General features: G+C 46.2%; 1 protein-coding gene across 7 annotated transcripts in view; it reads right to left on the reverse strand.

Moving 5' to 3' along the window:
- RFX1 (regulatory factor X1) overlaps window positions 1-17,916 on the reverse strand; it is a 36,824-nt gene extending 18,908 nt beyond the window's left edge. The window contains exons 1-11 of one of the 7 annotated variants that reach the window (XM_075206582.1): window positions 17,608-17,916; window positions 16,067-16,274; window positions 14,089-14,195; window positions 12,362-12,445; window positions 11,918-12,013; window positions 11,751-11,816; window positions 10,421-10,516; window positions 7,987-8,259; window positions 7,757-7,851; window positions 7,358-7,670; window positions 7,039-7,220 (exon numbers count right to left, since the gene is read on the reverse strand). In XM_075206582.1, the coding sequence (XP_075062683.1) occupies window positions 7,039-7,220; window positions 7,358-7,670; window positions 7,757-7,851; window positions 7,987-8,259; window positions 10,421-10,516; window positions 11,751-11,816; window positions 11,918-12,013; window positions 12,362-12,445; window positions 14,089-14,195; window positions 16,067-16,238 (1,484 nt within the window). In that variant the 5' untranslated portion in view covers window positions 16,239-16,274; window positions 17,608-17,916. Of the gene's footprint in view, window positions 1-7,038; window positions 7,221-7,357; window positions 7,671-7,756; window positions 7,852-7,986; window positions 8,260-10,420; window positions 10,517-11,750; window positions 11,817-11,917; window positions 12,014-12,361; window positions 12,446-14,088; window positions 14,196-16,066; window positions 16,275-17,114; window positions 17,586-17,607 lie in introns of those variants that run through there. The other 6 variants (XM_075206581.1, XM_075206583.1, XM_075206584.1 and 3 more) reach the window with 6 other exon arrangements.
- Window positions 17,917-26,620: the final 8,704 nt, after the last annotated feature.

Here is a 26,620-nt window from a genome sequence, read left to right on the forward strand (position 1 = left end):
ACAGTACAGGACCGTCCATCTCTATACACATCACACTGCAGGACCGTCCATCTCTATACACATCATACTGCAGGACCGTCCATCTCTATACACATCACAGTACAGGACCGTCCATCTCTATACACATCACAGTGCAGGACCGTCCATCTCTATACACATCACACTGCAGGACCGTCCATCTCTATACACATCACAGTGCAGGACCGTCCATCTCTATACACATCACAGTACAGGACCGTCCATCTCTATACACATCACAGTGCAGGACCGTCCATCTCTATACACATCATACTGCAGGACCATCCATCTCTATACACATCATACTGCAGGACCGTCCATCTCTATACACATCACACTGCAGGACCGTCCATCTCTATACACATCACAGTGCAGGACCGTCCATCTCTATACACATCACACTGCAGGACCGTCCATCTCTATACACATCACAGTGCAGGAACGTCCATCTCTATACACATCACAGTACAGGACCGTCCATCTCTATACACATCACAGTACAGGACCGTCCATCTCTATACACATCACACTGCAGGACCGTCCATCTCTATACACATCACAGTACAGGACCGTCCATCTCTATACACATCACACTGCAGGACCGTCCATCTCTATACACATCACAGTGCAGGACCGTCCATCTCTATACACATCACAGTGCAGGACCATCCATCTCTATACACATCACAGTACAGGACCGTCCATCTCTATACACATCACAGTACAGGACCGTCCATCTCTATACACATCATACTGCAGGACCGTCCATCTCTATACACATCATACTGCAGGACCGTCCATCTCTATACACATCATACTGCAGGACCGTCCATCTCTATACACATCATACTGCAGGACCGTCCATCTCTATACACATCACAGTGCAGGACCGTCCATCTCTATACACATCATACTGCAGGACCGTCCATCTCTATACACATCACAGTGCAGGACCATCCATCTCTATACACATCACAGTGCAGGACCGTCCATCTCTATACACATCACACTGCAGGACCGTCCATCTCTATACACATCACACTGCAGGACCGTCCATCTCTATACACATCATACTGCAGGACCGTCCATCTCTATACACATCACAGTGCAGGACCGTCCATCTCTATACACATCATACTGCAGGACCGTCCATCTCTATACACATCACAGTGCAGGACCGTCCATCTCTATACACATCACACTGCAGGACCGTCCATCTCTATACACATCACAGTGCAGGACCGTCCATCTCTATACACATCATACTGCAGGACCGTCCATCTCTATACACATCATACTGCAGGACCGTCCATCTCTATACACATCATACTGCAGGACCGTCCATCTCTATACACATCACAGTGCAGGACCGTCCATCTCTATACACATCACACTGCAGGACCGTCCATCTCTATACACATCACAGTGCAGGACCGTCCATCTCTATACACATCATACTGCAGGACCGTCCATCTCGATACACATCATACTGCAGGACCGTCCATCTCTATACACATCACAGTACAGGACCGTCCATCTCTATACACATCATACTGCAGGACCGTCCATCTCTATACACATCATACTGCAGGACCGCCCATCTCTATACACATCACAGTGCAGGACCGTCCATCTCTATACACATCACAGTACAGGACCGTCCATCTCTATACACATCACAGTGCAGGACCGTCCATCTCTATACACATCACAGTGCAGGACCGTCCATCTCTATACACATCACAGTGCAGGACCGTCCATCTCTATACACATCATACTGCAGGACCGTCCATCTCTATACACATCACAGTGCAGGACCGTCCATCTCTATACACATCACAGTGCAGGACCGTCCATCTCTATACACATCACAGTACAGGACCGTCCATCTCTATACACATCATACTGCAGGACCGTCCATCTCTATACACATCATACTGCAGGACCGTCCATCTCTATACACATCACAGTGCAGGACCGTCCATCTCTATACACATCACAGTACAGGACCGTCCATCTCTATACACATCATACTGCAGGACCGTCCATCTCTATACACATCACAGTGCAGGACCATCCATCTCTATACACATCATACTGCAGGACCGTCCATCTCTATACACATCACAGTGCAGGACCATCCATCTCTATACACATCATACTGCAGGACCGTCCATCTCTATACACATCATACTGCAGGACCGTCCATCTCTATACACATCATACTGCAGGACCGTCCATCTCTATACACATCACAGTACAGGACCATCCATCTCTATACACATCACACTGCAGGACCATCCATCTCTATACACATCACAGTGCAGGACCGTCCATCTCTATACACATCATACTGCAGGACCATCCATCTCTATACACATCACAGTGCAGGACCGTCCATCTCTATACACATCACAGTACAGGACCGTCCATCTCTATACACATCACAGTGCAGGACCGTCCATCTCTATACACATCATACTGCAGGACCATCCATCTCTATACACATCACAGTACAGGACCGTCCATCTCTATACACATCACAGTGCAGGACCGTCCATCTCTATACACATCACAGTGCAGGACCGTCCATCTCTATACACATCATACTGCAGGACCGTCCATCTCTATACACATCATACTGCAGGACCGTCCATCTCTATACACATCATACTGCAGGACCGTCCATCTCTATACACATCATACTGCAGGACCGTCCATCTCTATACACATCACACTGCAGGACCGTCCATCTCTATACACATCATACTGCAGGACCGTCCATCTCTATACACATCACAGTGCAGGACCGTCCATCTCTATACACATCATACTGCAGGACCGTCCATCTCTATACACATCACAGTACAGGACCGTCCATCTCTATATACATCATACTGCAGGACCGTCCATCTCTATACACATCATACTGCAGGACCGTCCATCTCTATACACATCACACTGCAGGACCGTCCATCTCTATACACATCACAGTGCAGGACCGTCCATCTCTATACACATAATACTGCAGGACCATCCATCTCTATACACATCACACTGCAGGACCGTCCATCTCTATACACATCATACTGCAGGACCATCCATCTCTATACACATCACACTGCAGGACCATCAATCTCTATACACATCACACTGCAGGACCGTCCATCTCTATACACATGACAGTGCAGGACCGTCCATCTCTATACACATCACAGTGCAGGACCGTCCATCTCTATACACATCACAGTGCAGGACCGTCCATCTCTATACACATCGCAGTACAGGAGCGTCCATCTCTATACACATCACAGTGCAGGACCGTCCATCTCTATACACATCATACTGCAGGACCGTCCATCTCTATATACATCATACTGCAGGACCGTCCATCTCTATACACATCATACTGCAGGACCGTCCATCTCTATACACATCACAGTGCAGGACCGTCCATCTCTATACACATCACAGTGCAGGACCGTCCATCTCTATACACATCACAGTACAGGAGCGTCCATCTCTATACACATCACAGTGCAGGACCGTCCATCTCTATACACATCACAGTGCAGGACCGTCCATCTCTATACACATCACAGTGCAGGACCGTCCATCTCTATACACATCACACTGCAGGACCGTCCATCTCTATACACATCATACTGCAGGACCGTCCATCTCTATACACATCACACTGCAGGACCGTCCATCTCTATACACATTACACTGCAGGACCGTCCATCTCTATACACATCACAGTACAGGACCGTCCATCTCTATACACATCACACTGCAGGACCGTCCATCTCTATACACATCACACTGCAGGACCGTCCATCTCTATACACATTACACTGCAGGACCGTCCATCTCTATACACATCACAGTACAGGACCGTCCATCTCTATACACATCACACTGCAGGACCATCCATCTCTATACACATCATACTGCAGGACCGTCCATCTCTATACACATCATACTGCAGGACCGTCCATCTCTATACACATCACAGTACAGGACCGTCCATCTCTATATACATCACAGTACAGGACCGTCCATCTCTATACACATCACAGTGCAGGACCGTCCATCTCTATACACATCACACTGCAGGACCGTCCATCTCTATACACATCATACTGCAGGACCGTCCATCTCTATACACATCATACTGCAGGACCGTCCATCTCTATACACATCACACTGCAGGACCATCCATCTCTATACACATCACACTGCAGGACCGTCCATCTCTATACACATCACAGTGCAGGACCGTCCATCTCTATACACATCACAGTGCAGGACCGTCCATCTCTATACACATCACACTGCAGGACCGTCCATCTCTATACACATCACAGTACAGGACCGTCCATCTCTATACACATCATACTGCAGGACCGTCCATCTCTATACACATCACACTGCAGGACCGTCCATCTCTATACACATCACAGTACAGGACCATCCATCTCTATACACATCATACTGCAGGACCGTCCATCTCTATACACATCATACTGCAGGACCGTCCATCTCTATACACATCACAGTACAGGACCGTCCATCTCTATATACATCACAGTGCAGGACCGTCCATCTCTATACACATCATACTGCAGGACCGTCCATCTCTATACACATCACAGTGCAGGACCGTCCATCTCTATACACATCACAGTGCAGGACCGTCCATCTCTATACACATCACACTGCAGGACCGTCCATCTCTATACACATCATACTGCAGCACCGTCCATCTCTATACACATCACAGTGCAGGACCGTCCATCTCTATACACATCATACTGCAGGACCGTCCATCTCTATACACATCACAGTGCAGGACCGTCCATCTCTATACACATCACAGTGCAAGACCATCCATCTCTATACACATCATACTGCAGGACCGTCCATCTCTATACACATCATACTGCAGACCGTCCATCTCTATACACATCATACTGCAGGACCGTCCATCTCTATACACATCACAGTGCAGGACCGTCCATCTCTATACACATCACACTGCAGGACCGTCCATCTCTATACACATCACAGTGCAGGACCGTCCATCTCTATACACATCACAGTGCAGGACCGTCCATCTCTATACACATCACACTGCAGGACCGTCCATCTCTATACACATCACAGTACAGGACCGTCCATCTCTATACACATCACAGTGCAGGACCGTCCATCTCTATACACATCACACTGCAGGACCGTCCATCTCTATACACATCATACTGCAGGACCGTCCATCTCTATACACATCATACTGCAGGACCGTCCATCTCTATACACATCATACTGCAGGACCATCCATCTCTATACACATCACAGTACAGGACCGTCCATCTCTATACACATCACAGTGCAGGACCGTCCATCTCTATACACATCACAGTGCAGGACCGTCCATCTCTATACACATCACAGTACAGGACTGTCCATCTCTATACACATCACAGTACAGGACCGTCCATCTCTATACACATCATACTGCAGGACCGTCCATCTCTATACACATCACAGTGCAGGACCGTCCATCTCTATACACATCACAGTGCAGGACCGTCCATCTCTATACACATCACAGTACAGGACCGTCCATCTCTATACACATCACAGTGCAGGACCGCCCATCTCTATACACATCACAGTGCAGGACCGTCCATCTCTATACACATCACAGTGCAGGACCGTCCATCTCTATACACATCACAGTACAGGACTGTCCATCTCTATACACATCACAGTACAGGACCGTCCATCTCTATACACATCATACTGCAGGACCGTCCATCTCTATACACATCACAGTGCAGGACCGTCCATCTCTATACACATCATACTGCAGGACCGTCCATCTCTATACACATCACAGTGCAGGACCGTCCATCTCTATACACATCACAGTGCAGGACCGTCCATCTCTATACACATCACAGTGCAGGACCGTCCATCTCTATACACATCACAGTGCAGGACCGTCCATCTCTATACACATCATACTGCAGGACCGTCCATCTCTATACACATCATACTGCAGGACCGTCCATCTCTATACACATCACACTGCAGGACCATCCATCTCTATACACATCACACTGCAGGACCGTCCATCTCTATACACATCACACTGCAGGACCGTCCATCTCTATACACATCATACTGCAGGACCGTCCATCTCTATACACATCATACTGCAGGACCGTCCATCTCTATACACATCACACTGCAGGACCGTCCATCACTATACACATCACAGTGCAGGACCGTCCATCTCTATACACATCACAGTGCAGGACCGTCCATCTCTATACACATCACAGTGCAGGACCGTCCATCTCTATACACATCACAGTGCAGGACCGTCCATCTCTATACACATCACAGTGCAGGACCGTCCATCTCTATACACATCACAGTGCAGGACCGTCCATCTCTATACACATCACACTGCAGGACCGTCCATCTCTATACACATCATACTGCAGGACCGTCCATCTCTATACACATCATACTGCAGGACCGTCCATCTCTATACACATCACACTGCAGGACCGTCCATCTCTATACACATCACACTGCAGGACCGTCCATCACTATACACATCACAGTGCAGGACCGTCCATCTCTATACACATCACAGTGCAGGACCGTCCATCTCTATACACATCACAGTGCAGGACCGTCCATCTCTATACACATCACAGTGCAGGACCGTCCATCTCTATACACATCACAGTGCAGGACCGTCCATCTCTATACACATCACACTGCAGGACCGTCCATCTCTATACACATCACAGTGCAGGACCGTCCATCTCTATACACATCACAGTGCAGGACCGTCCAAAACCTGGAAGGGGCATGACTCCTTGCTATGCACGAAGCAGATAACTGGGCACATTTATGCGTATTCAATACAGTCCTCCCATTCCCATGTAACATAGTGACTACCTAACATGCAGACAGGCTGTGGTTACGAGTCTGTACCTGGTTCCTAACCGACGGGTGCGCAATCCCATGAACACCGAGCGGATGAGCTTCCCAAAGGAGGCAGCATTCACTGGCTCAAGCTTCTGCTCCTGGCAGTGCAGCAGGTAGTGGCAGTAGAGGGTGCTCCGGGGGAGACTCACCCCTTCTGCTGTCTCGTAATTGTCCAGAAGCCACTGCACCTGGCGGAGAAAGGAAGACAGTCGCATGGGGTGAAGGAAAGACACTGGTAGGAAGATGTGATGAGTCCCAGGGTCTGGGCGGATAACGTCAGGGGAGAGGGAGAACTAGAGTGAAAGAATGGTTAATTACCACTTACCGTGGCAGGGGAGGCACGTGTGGTATGAGAGTAGGACTGAGTCGAGTTACCCATGATGAACCCACTCTGGATAACGTAGGTCCCCGATCCAGAGCCTCCGCTAGCTCCAGCTCCGCCGGAAGCCCCCGGTGGGGTGGTGTTGGTGAGGATCTGCCCTCCTGATACGTACATGGGAACGGAGGGGCTGCTGGCCAGAGCCGGGGATGACGAGGGGGAGCTGACCTGCCCCGTGGCACTCTGAGACTCGTAGTACGTTGAGCCCGTGGCTTGGCTGTAAAGGGGGGTCTCTGTATAGGGGAAGGACCCAGAGCGGCTGCAGGGACAGAGAGAAAAGTAGACGCGAGGCTTAAGGTAATCACTTTCGGTAGGCTTGATGGTAATATAACACACAGGGCTCACATGGTGCTTGCGGTATAGTTGGTGTCTCCTCCCTCCACATACTGAACTTGTCCCGGATACACATGTTGTACCTGAACCTGCTGCAGCTGCTGAACCTGAGATTGGAAAACGTATGTCAGGCACAAAGGAGATATAGGTCTATATAGTCTTAGGCAGTCTCGACTCCTCCTCCGTGATACCCAGTCACCAAATCCTGACCCTGGTCATGGCTTCGTCTCCCTGGCACCTACTTTCAGAGCGGTTGCGGCTGTACCAAACAGCAGCACTTGTGGCACCCTCTGCACTTTGACTCTCTGCTCTGGGTGGTCTGTGAGTGGGCTGGAGAAGAGCAGAGGCTGCGGCATGAGGCGGAGCAGCCACTGGGAACTCGGCCCTGGCACCATAGGCTGCATGCAGTGGAAGGTCTGGGCCGGGCTGAACAGGTGATGGTAGGAAACACTCTCTAACTCCTGCTGCTCTGTCTGATCCTCAGCTGTACTACATAGGAACTGCCTGAATGCACTCTGGAGGATAGAGAGACGGTTACACATTGGGGCACATACAGATAGGCACTGAGTCAGTTAGTACAGAGACTTACATGACACTGCCTATCATAGGCACAATGATACAAATCGACAGGCACAATGTAGGTACAGAAATATTGGTGTGTTTCCAAAATTCAGTGACGTCGCTGGCAGATGGCATCTGTCAGCGAGTACTCAGTCTGTCTGTAAGCTGGCAACACATGGGCACTTCCAGTGGTTTCACCAGGCTGGTTAATGGCTAAAGTTGTGGTGAATTTGGCTGCATGTGTTGTAGGCCGAAATTTAATGGTCAATCAGAACGACCAGGCCTCAGGAGGTCTAAGACTATGTGTTCAGCTGATACCGGTTATTGGACAACCGGATTTTCCAGTCAGGCCAATCATAATTGTATTGTGATAGGACCTACATTGAGCTGTATCAGACTGATAGGACTTTAAATTTTAAAACTGAGTAGCCAGATATGTCCACACAATCATTCAATTCACAGTCTGTGCTCAGAGACACACAGAGGGGACACTCGGTCAGTACAGTCTGTGCTCAGAGACACACAGAGAGGACACTCGGTCAGTACAGTCTGTCCTCATAGACACACTGAGGGGACACTCAGTCAGTACAGTATCTCCTCATAGACACACTAAGGGGACACTCGGTCAGTACAGTCAGTCCTCAGAGACACACTGAGAGGACACTCTGTCAGTACAGTCTGTCCTCAGAGACATACAGAGGGGACACTCAGTCAGTACAGTCTCAACTGAGAGACGTAGAGGGGACACTTAGTACACAGTAAGCTCTCACTTATCAAGTATAAATCCGTACAAGATAAATTATTCCACTGTATAACTATCATTCAGACATACTGTACATCCTATATTTCGCAATAGCAAATCCTATTTATTATCATCTTCTGTGTCATCTCTTTAATCTATATCTACACAGTCTGTGGCCCAAACAAAGCTAACTATAAGTTTGCCGTCCTCAGAAATGAGCCCCAATATATATTTCTGGTCATTCGTGGAACCATGGATCCATTCCCTCATCTTGAGTCAAACCTTGAGAATCTTGAATCACCTAATCCAGAACACCTTCCTTTACGGCTCACATGCAGATGTTACTGATGCTCCCCACCTATTGTTTACCCCATGACAATCATCTCAGCCAGAACACCTTCCTTTACAGCTCACATGCAGATGTTACTGAGGCTCACCACCTATTGTTTATCCCATGACAATCATCTCAGACAGAATATCTTCCTTTTCTGCTCACATGCAGATGTTACTGAGGCTCACCACCTATTGTTTACCCCATGACAATCATCTCAGTCAGAACATCTTCCTTTTCTGCTCACATGCAGATGTTACTGAGGTTCCCACCTATTGGTTACCCCATGACAATCATCTCAGCCAGAATATCTTCCTTTTCTGCTCACATGCAGATGTTACTGAGGCTCCCACCTATTGTTTACCCCATGACAATAATCTCAGACAGAATATCTTCCTTTTCTGCTCACATGCAGATGTTACTGAGGCTCCCACCTATTGTTTACCCCATGACAATAATCTCAGCCAGAACATCTTCCTTTTCTGCTCACATGCAGATGTTACTGAGGCTCCCCACCTATTGTTTCCCACATGACAATAATCTCAGCCAGAACACCTTCCTTTTATGCTCACCTAAAGATATTATAGAGGCTCCCCACCTATTGTTTACCCCATCACAATCATCGCAGCCAGAACACCTTACTTTTCTGCTCATATATAGATGTTACTGAAACTCCCACCTAGTATTTACACAAGGAACCGCCTATAAACCAATCCAGCTCCCCTTTCTGCCAATCTACATTTGAAAAGGTATATATATATATATGTGTGTGTATATATATATATATATATATATATATATATATATATATATATATATATATTCTGAATATGTATTGATTTCCCATATCACGAAAGTGTTTTAGAGACTGAATCTAATCTTATTCAAGCTCTGATTAGCTGTTGATACATGTACATGCTGTATAAATCAAAGCCACTTTATATGAAGCATTTAAGGCATTGGTCTCCCATAAGATGTTTCCCGCTGACTATGTATCTAACCTACCTACTATCATACCCCCATGGCGGACCCCTATTCGTACCTCTGAGGTCCCCTGGACATGCTGCAGCCCCTGGACATTCAACTGATGCACAGGAGAAGACTTCTGAGCTTGGGGAGTTGTCTGTACAACTGAGCGCTGAGAGAGAATGAGAGAGAGGAGTCAGGAGACGCTGCACAGAGGGCTGGTGGCATTTAAAAGTAAAATATAAAGGTTTCGGGGCCCTGGCAGTGTAGTGTATGCGGATAGGTGGGTGTGACCAGTTTGTTGCGCCCTGCCAGGAAGACCACATATATACAAGCACAAAAACAGAGAAGAAGAAGAAGCAATGATTTATTGTATGGAGGAAGAAGAAACAAGAAGAAACAAGAAGAAAGAAGAAAAAAGAAGAATCTTTACTATTATTAACATAATCATCTCAGGAGAGATATAGACACCTTAGGCCTGATTCATGTTCGGACGCCGCTTGTGCTTTAAAAAGGAACACAGAACTTGTGCGTATTTTGACCGGATCTCAAGATACACTCAGATTCAAATGGAAACATAAGTAAACGTTACTTGCCGTATGTAGACAGATAAGATGAGCACAAGCATCCGTTTACTAAAAGGTCAAATCAGACAACATAAACAAAAATTGGCAGTAGAACATAAATGAACAAGTCTTAACAGTATCATCATTAATAAAAAAATATGGATTTACAAAAAAAATATATATTTAAAAAAATAAAAATAAAAATCGAGATGCTTTTAATGTGTACTTTGCGTACAAGGTTTATATAGTCAATCTTCCTTGCATACACGTCGTGGCTGTGTCAGTCGTCGCTATCAGTCGGCACTTGCATCCGCCTTGTAGGTGCTGCAAGCGATACAGCTGAAACCATTCGCACGTATGAGAAACACAGGATTTGAATTGGCGGCATCTGCGATGGCGCGTCCTCTGCGCGCCCTCACTGTACACGGCTTTTGTTATTCCGCCACATCCCTCCCACATTCCGCCTCACAAGCCGTAGGCCATAGCAAGTGTTATTTGCGTTTGGACATGAATTGAGTGCAATTGCGTTCATTGGTGTAAGGAGCATGTGCAGAGCTATTTCACGCAAGATACAGCACGCAACGGGATTTTCGTCCAAATATGAATCAGGCCCCTTATGTTAATGAATACTTATCCTGCAATGTATCCCATGGGATCCTGTAGATGTATTGTTATGGCTATTAGAAACCTAATACAATTGGCCTAGCTTATTGTCTCATTAGTAGCCCCTATATCCTGTAATGTGATCCTCTACTCTGTCTCCCCCTAGTGGCTAATGGAGGAATATGCATATGCAAAAAGAGGTAAGGTTTTATCCTTATAAGTATAATGTCTGCCCACCTCTTGGGGAGCACCGTGTACTTGCAGCGTCTGGCTTTGTCCTGTCTTCAGGGCTGTGCTGTCACTCTGTAACACAAAGGAGGATTCCTAATCCAGTGACATCTGCCTAGAACATAAGAAGACAGGGTATACCTGCCCTCGCACCCACCAATATACCCAGTACTTACCTCTGGCGGGGAGTGTGCTGGCTGCTGCACCGTGTGCACTGCCAGGGAGACTTGTGCTGCCTTTGTGCCTTGCGGAGCGCTCTGCACCACCAGACGCTGTGACAGAAGAGGGTAGAGGGGTCTGATATTAGAGGAAAGCTCTCAGTTGCGTGGACGGGTATAAATGGGAGGATGTGACAATGGGACTTTTCTTAGGGATTTCGGTGAATGAGAAGTACTGCAATGAAGCTGGGTAGGCCGGAGGAATCGCACATATGAACAAGAACGTAAAGTAACAGATATATGTCCTGTCTCTGCAGAATGTGCAATATTGCAGTTACTATGATAATTATTATTATTGCATATGAGGATGATAGATTGAGCCCGGCTATCTGTCTGTGAAATAGAAATGATGAGGATGATATGACGGTGTCACTGCTGGGTGGCGGCGGCAGTGTGACATACTTGCTGGGGTACAGCTGCTCCAGCCAGCTGCAGGGTGGACACTGCAGTTACTTTGGGCTGGACCCTGGCTTGTACCAGCAGCCTCTGTGTGTGGAAATGCAGAGCCAGTGTTACAGTGTGCAGGGATAAACACAGCTCCATATACAGGGGCAGAGGAGGGGTAAGAACAGGCGGTACAGGGGGGCAGAGGAGGGAGGCAGAGCAGGTAATACAGGAAGAAGAGAAGGGGCAAGTACAGGCAGTACAGGGGGACAGAGGAGGGAATACAGGGGGCAGAGGAGGGAGGCAGAGCAGGTAATACAGGGGGGCAGAGGAGGGAATACAGGGGGCAGAGGAGGGAGGCAGAGCAGGTAATACAGGGGGGCAGAGGAGGGAGGCAGAGCAGGTAATACAGGGGGGCAGAGGAGGGAGGCAAAGCAGGTAGTACAGGGGGACAGAGGAGGGTGGCAGAGCAGGTAATACAGGGGGGCAGAGGAGGGAGGCAGAGCAGGTAATACAGGGGGGCAGAGGAGGGAGGCAGAGCAGGTAATACAGGGGGGCAGAGGAGGGAGGCAGAGCAGGTAATACAGGGGGCAGAGGAGGGAGGCAGAGCAGGTAATACAGGGGGGCAGAGGAGGGAGGCAGAGCAGGTAGTACAGGGGGACAGAGGAGGGTGGCAGAGCAGGTAATACAGGGGGGCAGAGGAGGGAGGCAGAGCAGGTAATACAGGAAGCAGAGGAGGGGCAAGAACAGGCAGTACAGGGGGGCAGAGGAGGGAATACAGGGGGCAGAGGAGGGAGGCAGAGCATGTAATACAAGGGGCAGAGGAGGGAGGCAGAGCAGGTAATACAGGAAGCAGAGGAGGGAGGCAGAGCAGGTAATACAGGGGGCAGAGGAGGGAGGCAGAGCAGGTAATACAGGGGACAGAGGAGGGAGGCAGAGCAGGTAATACAAGGGACAGAGGAGGGAGGCAGAGCAGGTAATACAGGGGACAGAGGAGGGAGGCAGAGCAGGTAATACAGGGGGCAGAGGAGGGAGGCAAAGCAGGTAATACAGGAGGCAGTGGAGGAAGGCAGAGCAGGTAGTACAGGGGACAGAGGAGGAAGGCAGAGCAGGTAGTACAGGGGGCAGAGGAGGGAGGCAGAACAGGTAGTACAGGGGACAGATGAGGGAGGCAGAGCAGGTAGTACAGGGGACAGAGGAGGAAGGCAGAGCAGGTAGTACAGGGGGCAGAGGCAGAGCAGGTAATACAGGGGGCAGAGAAGGGAGGCAGAATAGGTAGTACAGGGGACAGAGGAGGAAGGCAGAACAGGTAGTACAGGGGGCAGAGGAGGGAGGCAGAGCAGGTAGTACATGGGGCAAAGGAGGGAGGCAGAGCAGGTAGTACAGGGGACAGAGGAGGAAGGCAGAGCAGGTAGTACAGGGGGCAGAGGAGGGAGGCAGAGCAGGTAGTACAGGGGACAGAGGAGGGAAGCAGAGCAGGTAATACAGGGGGCAGAGGAGGGAGGTAGCGCAGGTAATACAGGGGGCAGAGGAGGGAGGCAGAGCAGGTAATACAGGGGGCAGAGGAGGAGGCAGAGCAGGTAATACAGGGGGCAGAGGAGGGAGGCAGAGCAGGCAAAATGAAGACGAAATGTAAAAAAATCCCATAATAGATATACAATGTCAAAACCTAAATACAATAAATACAGTGTGTATGAAGACCCTATATATGACGTACATCCTCTACGAGAGGGACATCCTTGTACCTGCTGTGCTGCTTGCACTTGTTGCACTACTTGTGTTGGCACCGCAGCCTGAGGGACAGAGGATCCGCCTGGACTCAGCTCCCCATCGCTGGCTCTCAATGCCCCTTCTGTGGGAGTGGAAAGAGTCAGTGTTAGGATTTTAGTGCTGGTCTAGCCTTTAAAAGTGGCCATGCAGATTACAGACTGAAAAACAATAGGACAAAATGGGTGAGCTTATTTCTAGAAATAAAAACGTTAAAAATAAAACACTATTTTGGCCTAATTAAAATGGTCACGTTCAGCAGGTACTGCAAAGAACTCCTGACACAAAGAATAAGGTCAGTTATTCTCAATTTATCTGTCAAATGGCAATAACCAGTGTCTATTTTTTTTAGTCTTCAACGGGATATTTCAGGCAGAAGTCCCATTTCATGTATCAGAAGTCACCAAAGGATTCTGAGACCTTTATTTAGCTAAAGAGCTCCTCAGCCCCTCATAAAATAGTTATTATTAAACCTTGTCTGTGTTATCAGAAAGAACATATTGACATAAAATATGCACATAGGTGCATTTGTACACTAAAATACCATTGCTTGTGGCGTTCAATTTAAACTGAAAACCAAATAAACATATATTATAAAAAAGAGAAAATGAACGTCCAGGAGCCAATCACATTGCAGGAAAGCTATCTGCAGAGTTTCTGTCGGTGTGCAAACAAAAGCTCCCTTATCAGACGTGTCCTCCCTTTGGGGACATGTGACACACGTAATCCCTTTCCTGTCTGTTTCATCCAACTCTGCTTAGGGGGGGAAAAGTCTTATTCTACTTTCAGGAAATGTTTTGGCTCGACAAAGGTAGGAAGCTGATCTGTCAACAATGGGCTGAAGGCTGGTGCGGAAAGCCCAAAAACTAGAAAGTAACTGGAGGTAGCACTTTGATGAGCCAAACTAATATTCATGAGACTGAGGCCTAATTTGTAGGCAGCACGGTGGCTCAGTGGTTAGCACTTCTGTCTCACAGCACTGGGGTTATGAGTTTGATTCCTGACCATGGCCTTATCTGTGTGGAGTTTGTATGTTCTCCTCATGTTTGCTCTGGTTTCCTCTCACACTTCAAGAACATACTAGTAGGTTAATTGGCTGCTATTAAATCATACTTGCCAACTTCTCCTCGTTGGCTTCAGGGAGATCCCCGGGGAGTTGGGTGTGTGGGGACGGGGCTTGAAGAAATGCATCATTTTGGCCCCGCCCCCTAAATGATTGTAATACATTTTTACAATTACAGCAGGGGGCGGGGCTAAGATGACACAATATTTGTGTCATTAAGCCATGCCCCCGCCACTTTTCTATTGCAGGGAGAAAAACGGGAGGTTGGCCTGCTCTCCCGGGAGGTCTCCCAGAAATGCGGGAGTCTCCCGGACATTCCAGACAAATAGGCAACTTGGCGTTAAAGAAAAGCAGCGAATGAATCTCTAGAGACTGAAGTGTCTTTTACATTTCTGTCTCCATTACTGAAGTCATCTTGTCTTACCTGTCCGTCTTTGATCAAATCTTAGTCCCCGTGAAAATGGCCACCTCCATAGGCATCAATACATGGACATAGGACACAATTTCTGAACCATGTCATCCTGCCACAGATGGTGAAGCCAACAACGTCTTGTACTGGCTCAGCATCAGGGAGAATGCCAGACTCTTCAGGGAGTGAGGGAGATCCCCCCTATTTCAGGGAGTCTCCCTGACATTCAGGAAGAGTTGGCAAGTATGTATTAAATTGATTGATAAAATGTGTCATATTTTCAGGTAAACGGGTGTTGAGATACGTTGGATATGAGACGCTCATTTTGCACCTACATAAACCAGATACAGTTCCCGTGGCTCTCTCTGGAGACTGTTATAGCTGAAAGAGTCCTGAGTAATTAAATAAATTGCAGCTTGTGCTAACTTCTTGTTATTACTACTCACAAGGCTGAGCAAGTGTTAAAAGATGTGCCATGACTTACCGGAAACAGTCACCACAATGTATTGCTGCGGGGCTGGGGGCTGGGAACCAGCCGGCTGAGGAGTGGGTGTTGGCGGAGCCACTTGCAACTCAGCCACGTACTGCTGAGGAGTGGCCTGAGCCACAGCAGCTGGGGTCGCCTGCAGTTCCGTCACGTAGGCCTGTGTAGCCATATCAGGTGGTGAGAGAGTCCCCTTCCCTGTGGGAGACTGGACAGGTCACTGTCACATTACTTATGTCAAAGCATGCATTCAGTTACAAGGCACACCCTACATAAAACGCTTCATTATTGCTCAAAAAATCATTTGCCATACAAATACGGGTATGGGACGCCTTCTCCGAAAAACGTCATGTACCTCGATTTGCACTGATGAGCCCCCAGATTACCACCACAGTGCATTGATTAACAGAGCAAGACAGTGGCTCTTGCAGAAGTGCGTAGGTTTGAGAGTTGTTGTGTGGAGTGAGGGTGTTCTTTGCTAAATACAAAGCAGGCGTACCGATGTGCCTAGGGATGTGAGCAGCGCAATAACAAGATTTCATTTTGCAGGTTTAGATGATTGAAAATGAGATATAGGGGTAGACCAAGTGGAGTTTTAGGGGCGTAAAATTCATTTTTGCATCAAATCACGGCTGGCCGAGATCATGTATCATCCTATACTTTAAATAGGACCCATTTCACACTTTATTGCATTTCTATGCGCTCTTTTCCCAATGTAAACAAAAGCGACACCTATAATAAAAACAGTCCTGATGTCCCTTCACTCTCATTATTCATTTAAGCCATAAATATGGTGGAACCGACCACTAGAAAATATGTATGTAATAAGAAGGGTGGTTGTAATGTGGTAGAAGGTTAGACTTAGATGGTTACACTTTTGCACAGTGCACCAATTTATTTATCTTTTAACATGGGGTGAATTGGTGGGGGAGAGCAGGAGCAGCACATTATCACTGTGGGTCATGTTGTGCAGCTTCTCAATGTAATAATAATCCTGCTCCTGTTTACTGCAAGCTGTACATTGTAAGGTCACTTGTAATGTGTTTACCATATGGCTCATGCTTGTTTATTCCAGGAACCCTTCTCTGCCCCCTATGCAGTGTATTTACACTCAGCCCTGACAATGACAAGTTTTATAAGCAGTTAGGGATCTGCAGGGAGACCAGGCTGATATTGTTATTATATATGTAATATTAATAAATCACTCTGTTGGTTTCGTCCATCCACCCCTTCCTTCTGCGGACACTTGGTATGACCGAGGCTCCGCCCCCGTCGTTTCGGCGTTCACCAATCCATAACCTCAAACAGCGTCTCCATGGTAACTGTTACGCCTCTCTCCTCCGGTTTCCATGGCGACGCGCGGCCTGCTCCTCTCTCCCGCTCGCAGTAGGCGCCGCCATTTTAGAAAGGGGAGGGGTGGCCAAACCGTTTGACGTCGTCATAACGACCGAGTGTTACCCGGTCCCCGGTGTGAAACCTAGTGTGCTTGACACCCACCTAGCGCCTGTTTCCCTGTACCGGAGCCGTCTCCGAGCACTTACCGCGCGTCTCCGGCTTCAGTCCAGTGCTGGATCACGGGGAGTGCCCGGTGGGCAGAGTGTCCGGCCCCCACTCTGCCAATAACGAAAATACCGTGCAATGCGGCGGGGGAACCGGGGACCTAGCTGTCGGGGGTTGTTGTTGTTGATTCCTGTTGCCGGGGTTCTTGTCGCCACGACTACCGTGGCTATGGCCGCTCCGTCCCTCACCCGGGCAACTGTTGCTACCGACCCTCCCCCCTACTTGCTGTCGTCAACGAAGGCAGAGCAATGTGGTGCGCTGATTGGTTGGGACAGATGTCAGTCAAAGAGGAAAGGGCAGCTAGGTAGGAAAAAAAAACATACGTCTGTCAGAAACATTGGGTGTGAGCCCTCGGGGCAGGATCATATCTGATTGGACAGTTACTTGTCAGTCATTTTTTTATTATTGTCATGATTGGGTAGCTGGCTAGCAGGTGACCTTGTCTCTTGCGTGTCCATGGAAACTTGCCACTTTTTCAAGTATTGATAGACCTGTGCTGGATTCTTGTCACAGTGTGACGACTGGGTGAAGCGAGCTGTCGCTTCCCCCGAGAAGCTCACACGCATGCGCGGCGCGCATTGACGCCTGGGAGTTGTAGTTCCTATTCTCCATATATTTATTAATGACGTGAATTGGCCTTGTGCCAGGTCTGCTCACTATGTTGAGTTTCACATATTACTTCCTAGTTGTCAACTGTCCCAGGTCTTAAAGAATAGTCCCTGGGAATTTAGGTAATTTTCTAGCAATTTTCCTATTAAAACTTATTTTTAAAAACTTATTTATGAATGTGTTTTCATCACTTATGGATAGGAACAAGTGAGATTCTTTGTATAAGAAAAATTAGCGTAGATGGCACGAAGTAAATCCAACATCAACAGTATTATTAGGTTGACAATTCAAATATATAAAGTATTATTAGGTGTACAATAATATCCCAAACCCTAACCATATAATACTGTGTACATTTGAATTGTCGACCTAATAATACTGTCAACGTTCGAATTAGTGACCTAATAATACTATTGACGTTCTTATTTTCGACCTAATAATACTGTCGACATTTCAATTGTTGACCCTATAATACTGTCGACGTTCGAATTGTTGACCTAATAATACTACAGTATTGATGTTCGAATTGTCGACCTAATAATACTGTCGTTGTTCGAATTGTTCACCTAATAATACTGTCGACGTTCTTATTGTCGACTAATAATACTGTCGACATTTCAATTGTCAACCTAATAATACTGTTGACATTTCAATTGTCGATCTAATACTGTCGACATTTCAATTTTCGACCTAATAATACTGTCGAGATTTGAATTGTTGACCTTATAATACTGTCAACGTTCAAATTGTTGACCTAATAATACTGTGAACATTTTAATTGTCGACCTAATAATACTGTCGACATTTGACTTGTTGACCAAATGAATGTCCAGTTGTCTACTGCATTTGCCGACTTTCGGAATGTCGACCAAATGAATGTTTAGCCGTCGACCGCATACCCAATTATGCTCCTTACAAGCTAGTATAGTGAAGGGTTATATTGGTTATAAATATACATAAAATGGATGTGTTTCTGAAGATCGCAATGGGACCTACTTGTTTCCACTTTACTAAAATATTACTGTGTCACCCATTTGAGGTAAACTAGTGTTTGAACTACTAGGACCACTCAGAGCAAATTAGTTCCTTATCTATTAGCTCACCCAATTCATTTTTAATTATTTGCTATGAAAGTATCTCTACATGCCCAGAATTTCTAATTGTGTTAAGTTCCACTACTTTATTCAGTCAGTATAGTGAAAGGGCATTACTTTTGCTAGCAGGTAACCCCTCTTATAATGGTGTTATTTATATTTTTCATATTAAAGAGTAATTTGACCCTTTTCCTTCGAAATCGGGTTCTTTAGCTGACTTAAAAGAGAAATCATCCCTCCCTTCTCATTATTTTATTTATTTTACACTTACTTGAGAAGGTATTGCTTAGTTTTGAAACAGGCAAGTTTCCTGACGTTTTTTTTTAATTTAAGGATTTTAAAGAGTTACGTTTAGAATCCTCAACTTTTAAGCGGTCTGTGTTATATATTTATAAAATCTAAAAAATTCGATTTATATAATACTTAATTTGCTCCTAGATGGTTTTGCAAAACATCCTTTTACATGTTTATACTAAGAGAGCGCTTTCAACAAAATTTTACCATTGTCAACAAGCTACAAATTGTGTGAAAATGCAAAAAAAAAGTATAAGTACTTGAAGGGAAATGTTTCTAAAACATATTTAAAGTGAGTTCTCTTTATCATACTCGACTTGACCTTTAGGATTGTGCTAATTGGAGTAAGTGAAAAAGAATGTGCAGTTGTCACTGTTGATGGTGCGCTGCCACCTGTCGTCTGTAGCTGGTATTGCGGAGGATCCTCACAGCCTGTAAAAACAGAGATCATTTTGCTAATTTTTCATTACAGTGGTGATTTTTGCTCAATGTCATGCGCTTACCATGGCAAACACAGTAATGTGACATGTAAGGTAGTGAGAAAAGTGGCCTTAGCACGCAGCATGCATGTTTACAGTACAATTCCCCCTCTCCCCTCATTCCTCTACCACCACATTTCAAAACACTGCTCAATGTTGTGATGCATGGAAGCAGCTGGACTGGAATCTACATAGAGAAATTCAGATAGGCAATTCATTGCACCATACCTCCCAATTATATTTGCCTGCTCTTTAAACAAAATTGTAGTGGCCGGACAGCATGTTATGTCTGCTTCTCTGCCGCCAGGCACAGCCATGCAGTGTGTCAAACTGAGTAGCACACTGATTGGTGGATGGCTGGAAATATCCACCAATTAGAGTGCAGGATGCATTCACATGGGCTGTACATTACACCGAAAGACAGCGAGGGACCATAGGAGGGGTTAATAATTTAATTGGGTCACCCCCACAGATCTGAGGTCTGTTTTTTTATTTTTATTACAACAGATACTAAGGAGGGGCTCTGCTAAACCTCTCTCCAAAAAGAAAAGTCAAGACCTGTTCCTATATCGAACCACTACAATTTTCTTTTTAGCTCACCAATTGAAATGTTACTAATTCTTCTTTGCCTATAGTACACGCTTCTTCAATTTATAGTAATTCTAGTACTGCTTTTACTCACATTGTAACTTGAAAACTGTCATATTCCTGTATTGTGTAATCTCTACTCGCTTTCAGAGAAATCCACACCTGTCGTGTCATTCATGTTTCTCGGAATGTGGTCATATGTGTTAGTTTTACAGGTTAGATGTGTGAGCTCTGGTTTCTGAATAAATGTTTGTTACAAATGGGATTTCTATACTTATAGAGAGACAATGTGATAATTACTGCTGTACGTGCACAGAGTGTCTTCTACATATGATTATGTATATTGACCACATGGGGCTAGATTTACTAAGCTGCGGGTTTGAAAAAGTGGGGATGTTGCCTATAGCAACCAATCAGATTCTAGCTTTCATTTATTTAGTGCTTTCTACAAAATGACAGCTAGAATCTGATTGGTTGCTATAGGCAACATCCCCACTTTTTCAAACCCGCAGCTTAGTAAATCTAGCCCATGGTCTCAAGGAGTATTTTTTTCTTTTGCTCATCATTTATATCATTTATGTCTTTTCCTTTTTTTCTTCAACCCCCTGCCCCCTCCTCTTTCTTTTTTTTTTTTTTAAATAATATTTTACGTGAACTTAAAAAACAATTTCAGTTTTATGAAACTTTTTTTTTTCATTTGACTCGTATACCGCTGCTTTTCTTATAAAAATGTTAAGCTACAGCTTTTGAGACGTCTAAACTCTGTAAAAGCAAAACAAAAAGGCAAAATGACAAAAAATGCTTGTTGAACAATAAGATAAGTGTCAGCAACAATAAAGTGTTTCTAACGTCCCACAACGTGAATATTGTATATATGTCATACTTGCCAACCTTTGGTAAGTTAATTTCGGGAGATCCCAGGCAGGGGTCGTGTTTGGACGGCGGGAGGGGTGGGGCGCGGTAATTTGCGTAATTTTGGCTCCGCCCCCACAACAAAATGCAGTTTTTGTTGCGGGGCCAAAATGACGCGATTCACATCGAATCACGCCATTTTGAGGAGCGAGATGCCATATGCGGGATATTTGCCTGCTCACCCTGGACATCTACCCGAATTTCGGTAGTCTCCCGGACATTCCGGCTGTGCTCCCTCTTGCTGCTGGCACGGCAGCGGTTCTCCCTTCACCCTCTTTCCGCAGAGGTGGATACGTTTGGTTTACGATCTAACAGTCCAGTAGGAGCCAGAACTCCTAGAGGTATATTTACTAAACTGCGGGTTTGAAAAAGTGGAGATGTTGCCTATAGCAACCAATCAGATTCTAGCTGTCATTTTGTAGAATGTACTAAATAAATGATAACTAGAATCTGATTGGTTGCTATAGGCAACATCTCCCACTTTTTAAACCCGCAGTTTAAATATATATTAATAATATATATATTTAAATATACCCCCTAGTCAGTCCTGTGTTCAAGCCTCTGTGATCTTCACCCCCGAATCTCCCTTCCAGTGTCCGGGTTTAACCAGTGTCTGATAACCACACATATGTTCCCTCTTCTGTCTCCCCAAACGGTGGCTGTTTTCTCCCATGGGCTGGACTGGGACCCAGGTGCTACCCATCTCACCCCGGGACCCCTTGTCGCTGGCGGCTCTATCATGTCTGCAGATAACAGGTCCCCACAATGGATCTCTACAAAGAAGCCTAATCACCTTTGATGTAATTGGCAATCACCAATTAACCCACTGGTTGAAGGTTTCCAAGCTCCGATGGAGCCTGGCCGGCCCTCTGGGGGCATAGCACTGGGGGGCATAGCGCTGGGGGGCATAGCGCTGGTATTTGCAAGAGCGGCACTTAGAGCACCTTTGTGCTAGGCTGCACTTGGAACAGTCTGTGTGGGATTAGGCTGAATACAGCTCTTTCGAGGTAAAGGTAACAATATTTATACATATGGGGAGAGAGGGCCTGGGCTGGCCTAAGCTTTATTTGAACGTGCCTGGTTCCCTCTTCTCCTTAATCATAGAGACCAGTTAGGGAAGGAGAGAGGGGGATATTTGCAATGAAGATAGGAGCACATAGGAAAAGAGAGAGGAAATATATGAGGAAAAGATTAATGGTAGTTGTATTATAATATTATGGAGATATGAGGGAAAATATAAGTACACAAAGGAGACAAGAGGGAGAGTTGGAGGGACACAGAGGAAAGGTAATTGGACACAGGCTGGATAGCTTTGCATCATTTAATATGTTTTATATTATACTATATAGTGTTAAAATGTATCTAAAATTAATTTCACTATCAAAATCCCTAAACATCCAAGAGGGGGGCTGAGCGCCCCCCAGACCCCCGGCCATTCATTTCAAGGCAGAAAGTTCCATACCTGCACTTCTACATTACCCTTTCAACCACTGGATACAACGACAGTATAGTAAGGGTATAATCTTTTTACCATAGGGATGTATTGGTATAAAATGATGATCTTCAGAACAAGTCTCACCATGTAATGTTAATACAAAGTGTTATATCTTCCCTACATGTAAAGTGATGGCCTATTCCTTTGTGCAAAGGGACATAAAGGATTATTTTTTATTTTAACCATTAAAGTATCGTCCCAGAACCAAAGCACCAGGTATTTTATTTTGTGAGAACAAAACAGTCTTATGGGGGTGTTTGGTGGGTATTTATTCTTATTAGGGGGTATGTTATAAGATACGATTTAGAAGTCATCTTCAAGCATATAGTAATTTTTGTTCTCAGCCCAAAATGTGGGATCCTTTGTCTGCCACTGATGGGGGATCCCTTGTCTGCCACTAATAGGGAATTCCTTATCTGTCACTAATGGGGGGATCCCATGTCTGCCACTGATGGGGGATCTCTTGTCTGCCACTAATGGGGGGGGATCCCGTGTCTGCCACTGATGAATGATCCCATGTCTGCCACTGATGGGGGATCCCGTGTCTGCCACTAATGTGGGATCCCATGTCTGCCACTGATGGGGTATCCCGTGTCTGCCACTGATGGGGGAATCCGTGTCTGCCACTGATGGGGGATCCCTCATCTGCCATCCTGTGTCTGCCACTGATGGGGGATCCCTTGACTGCCACTGATGAGGGATCCCATGTCTACCACTGATGGGGGATCCCGTGTCTGCCACTGATGGGGGATCCCTCATCTGCCATCCTGTGTCTGCCACTGATGGGGGATCCCTTGTCTGCCACTGATGGGGGATCCCTTGTCTGCCACTGATGGGGGATCCCGTGTCTGCCACTGATGGGGGATCCCTCATCTGCCATCCTGTGTCTGCCAGTGATGGGGGATTCCTTGTCTGCCACTAATGGGGGGATCCCGTGTCTGCAACTGACAGAGCAACCTTCTACTATCATCTGTATAACGGCTATATATAAACCGTGGCTGATACAATGAGGAAGTTTAACTTATAAATGGTTTTCTCTGTGTGCGATGCGATTACAATTTGATGAGACTAGCGTTTGCATGTCGCTATTGCGGTTACATGCAGGGGCGGATCTAGAATACAGTTTTACAGGGGCGATTTAGGGGGGGATTTAGTTCCCACCCCCTTTTTGACAGCTATGGCTGCCTGCGGCTGCACACTATGTGCTGGTCCGTTTGACAGAGACAGGCAGGGAGAGTGCGGCCCGGCCGCTCTGATTGTGTTTAAAACACAATATTGAGTCGGTTGCCTCAATCACCCCTCCCCCCTCCCCGACCCCGCCACTTGTCACATGTAATTCCTTCATAGCGGTAGGATGTAACTGCATCACTTGTAGTAATAGCACTGTATTCCCATAGATACTCATTTTTGCAATAGGAATTGCTAATGGCAAAGCTTCTATTTATCAAAGAGATCTTAGGACAATGAGAAATGCTCTCCCATTGAACTTGGTATTTACTCAAAAACAAACATCTCAATGCTATACTAATTTAATTATGTACCAATATTCATTTACTGAGTCTTTGTCAAAATTTAACAGTACCTTGGGATGTTAAACACTCTCTATTTGCCTCTCACTATTTTATATTCAACATTGCATTTGTTAGTACACAATTCTCATTGTCCGTGTCTGTGCTAAATTCACTAGTTCTTATCCTAAAATCAGCATTGTAACAATGACCATTGTCCGTGTATGACCTGTATACTTGAAACTGATGCCAGCATTAATGTGTTTTATGACCCCATCTCAAGTGAATAAAATGTACTACACTGACTATCTGATTTTTATTGTAAAATATGTTTGTTTTAAATATCTGATCTTCTTGCATCTTAATAAATAGTTTTTGTGCTTTGGAATCACAGGGAGCAAATTGGCCAATCACTTATTTAAATCTCTAGTAAGTGGGGGCTCTTACGGACTCTCTCAGCTTTCAAACTCACGTGTCTCCGTATTGTGTTTTACCAATAAAGGGTGGAGATGCATCTACTAAGGTAAGACAAAGGTAAATTGTTGTCACGGGCACTAGGAGTCTTTACCCAGGGATCACCAGGTGATAGGCTTACCAGAGCAGTATAGGTGGTAATATGGTACTCTGGTAGCAGGGTGATCACGGAACAGGAAATAGCAGATGATGAGATGCTCAGGAAAGTCTATGACTAGCAGCACTGGCAATATGGAGGTAGTAATACACGAGGAACTGTATGGACAAAGGACACGTGAAGGTAGTCAGTGGTCTGCGGTAGCAAGTTGTACCACTGCTATAGTGAGGAGGAATGTCCAACAGAAACGAGGAGGTGATGAGAGTCAGCGGTCTGCGGATAGCAAGTTGTACCGCTGTCCGAGTGAAGGAATGGAATCCAAGTGGAGGTATCCGGGGAGTCAGTGGTCTGCGTTAGCAAGTTGTACCACTGCTATGTGAGAGGATACTGGAACAGGTGAAACTGTAAACAGGAGTCAGTGGTCTGCGGTAGCAAGTGGTACTACTGAATATATATGTGAGGAGGTGCACGGGGAGAGACTGCAACACAATATATACACGGGCACCTTGACTTTGATCCACAGTAATATGCACAATATAAATGTATAAATGACTGAACAACACTGCCAATATAGAAAGTCTCTTGAAGTAATCCGGCACGAGATAACACAGTCAATGATGGCAATAGACTCAGCGGATAGTACACTCCAGAGGAGAACCAACACAGTCCAGCAAGGTATGCAATACACAGCACAGTCAATGGGAAGTATGCATACCGTGGTTCAGGAGAAGGCAGTCAGACAGGAGTGCAGAGATACCTGAAGGGCAGGAGGCCAGCAGGATACCAGTCCCTGGATGGGTGAAGCAGGGGTCTAGCAGGTGCAGCGCACAGGTAGGTAGACCAGCAGGGAACACAGGAAGGCGTGGAGAGCGGATCAGCAGTAGATGGATGAGTAGCGCTGAGAAGTAACAGCAGCGGGTCTCTGCGGGAACACGGAGGTAACCAATAGCAACCAGCAGGTGCAGTAACGATGGGACACCGGAGCAGAGTTGAACTGGAACAGATGATCACGGAGAGTAGCGGGTAGCAATAGTGGCAGCAGACTCAAGGAAACACGGGAGAGTAGACAAGAACTGAAGACTGAAGCGCACAGAGGCAGCGGATAGGAATCAGCCAAACAGTCACGATGAAACACAGACGGGTTGCAGGTTGAAGACTGTAGTGCACGGAGGCAGCGGATAGGAATCAGCTAACAGTCACGATGATGAAACACAGACGAGTTGCAGGTTGAAGACTGTAGTGCACAGAGGCAGCGGATAGGAATCAGCTAACAGTCACAATCATGAACAGGTGAGTGGATGTGGATGAAAGACTGTAGTGCACGGAGGCAGCGGATAGGCATCAGCTAACAGTCCCAATAATACATGGTAGAGTTGAAGTGGTTAGAAGACTGTAGTGCACGGAGGCAGCGGATAGGAATCAGCTCACAGTCACGATGATACCG

Source organism: Mixophyes fleayi, chromosome 4, assembly GCF_038048845.1.
Source record: "Mixophyes fleayi isolate aMixFle1 chromosome 4, aMixFle1.hap1, whole genome shotgun sequence".
Lineage (NCBI taxonomy): Eukaryota > Metazoa > Chordata > Amphibia > Anura > Limnodynastidae > Mixophyes > Mixophyes fleayi.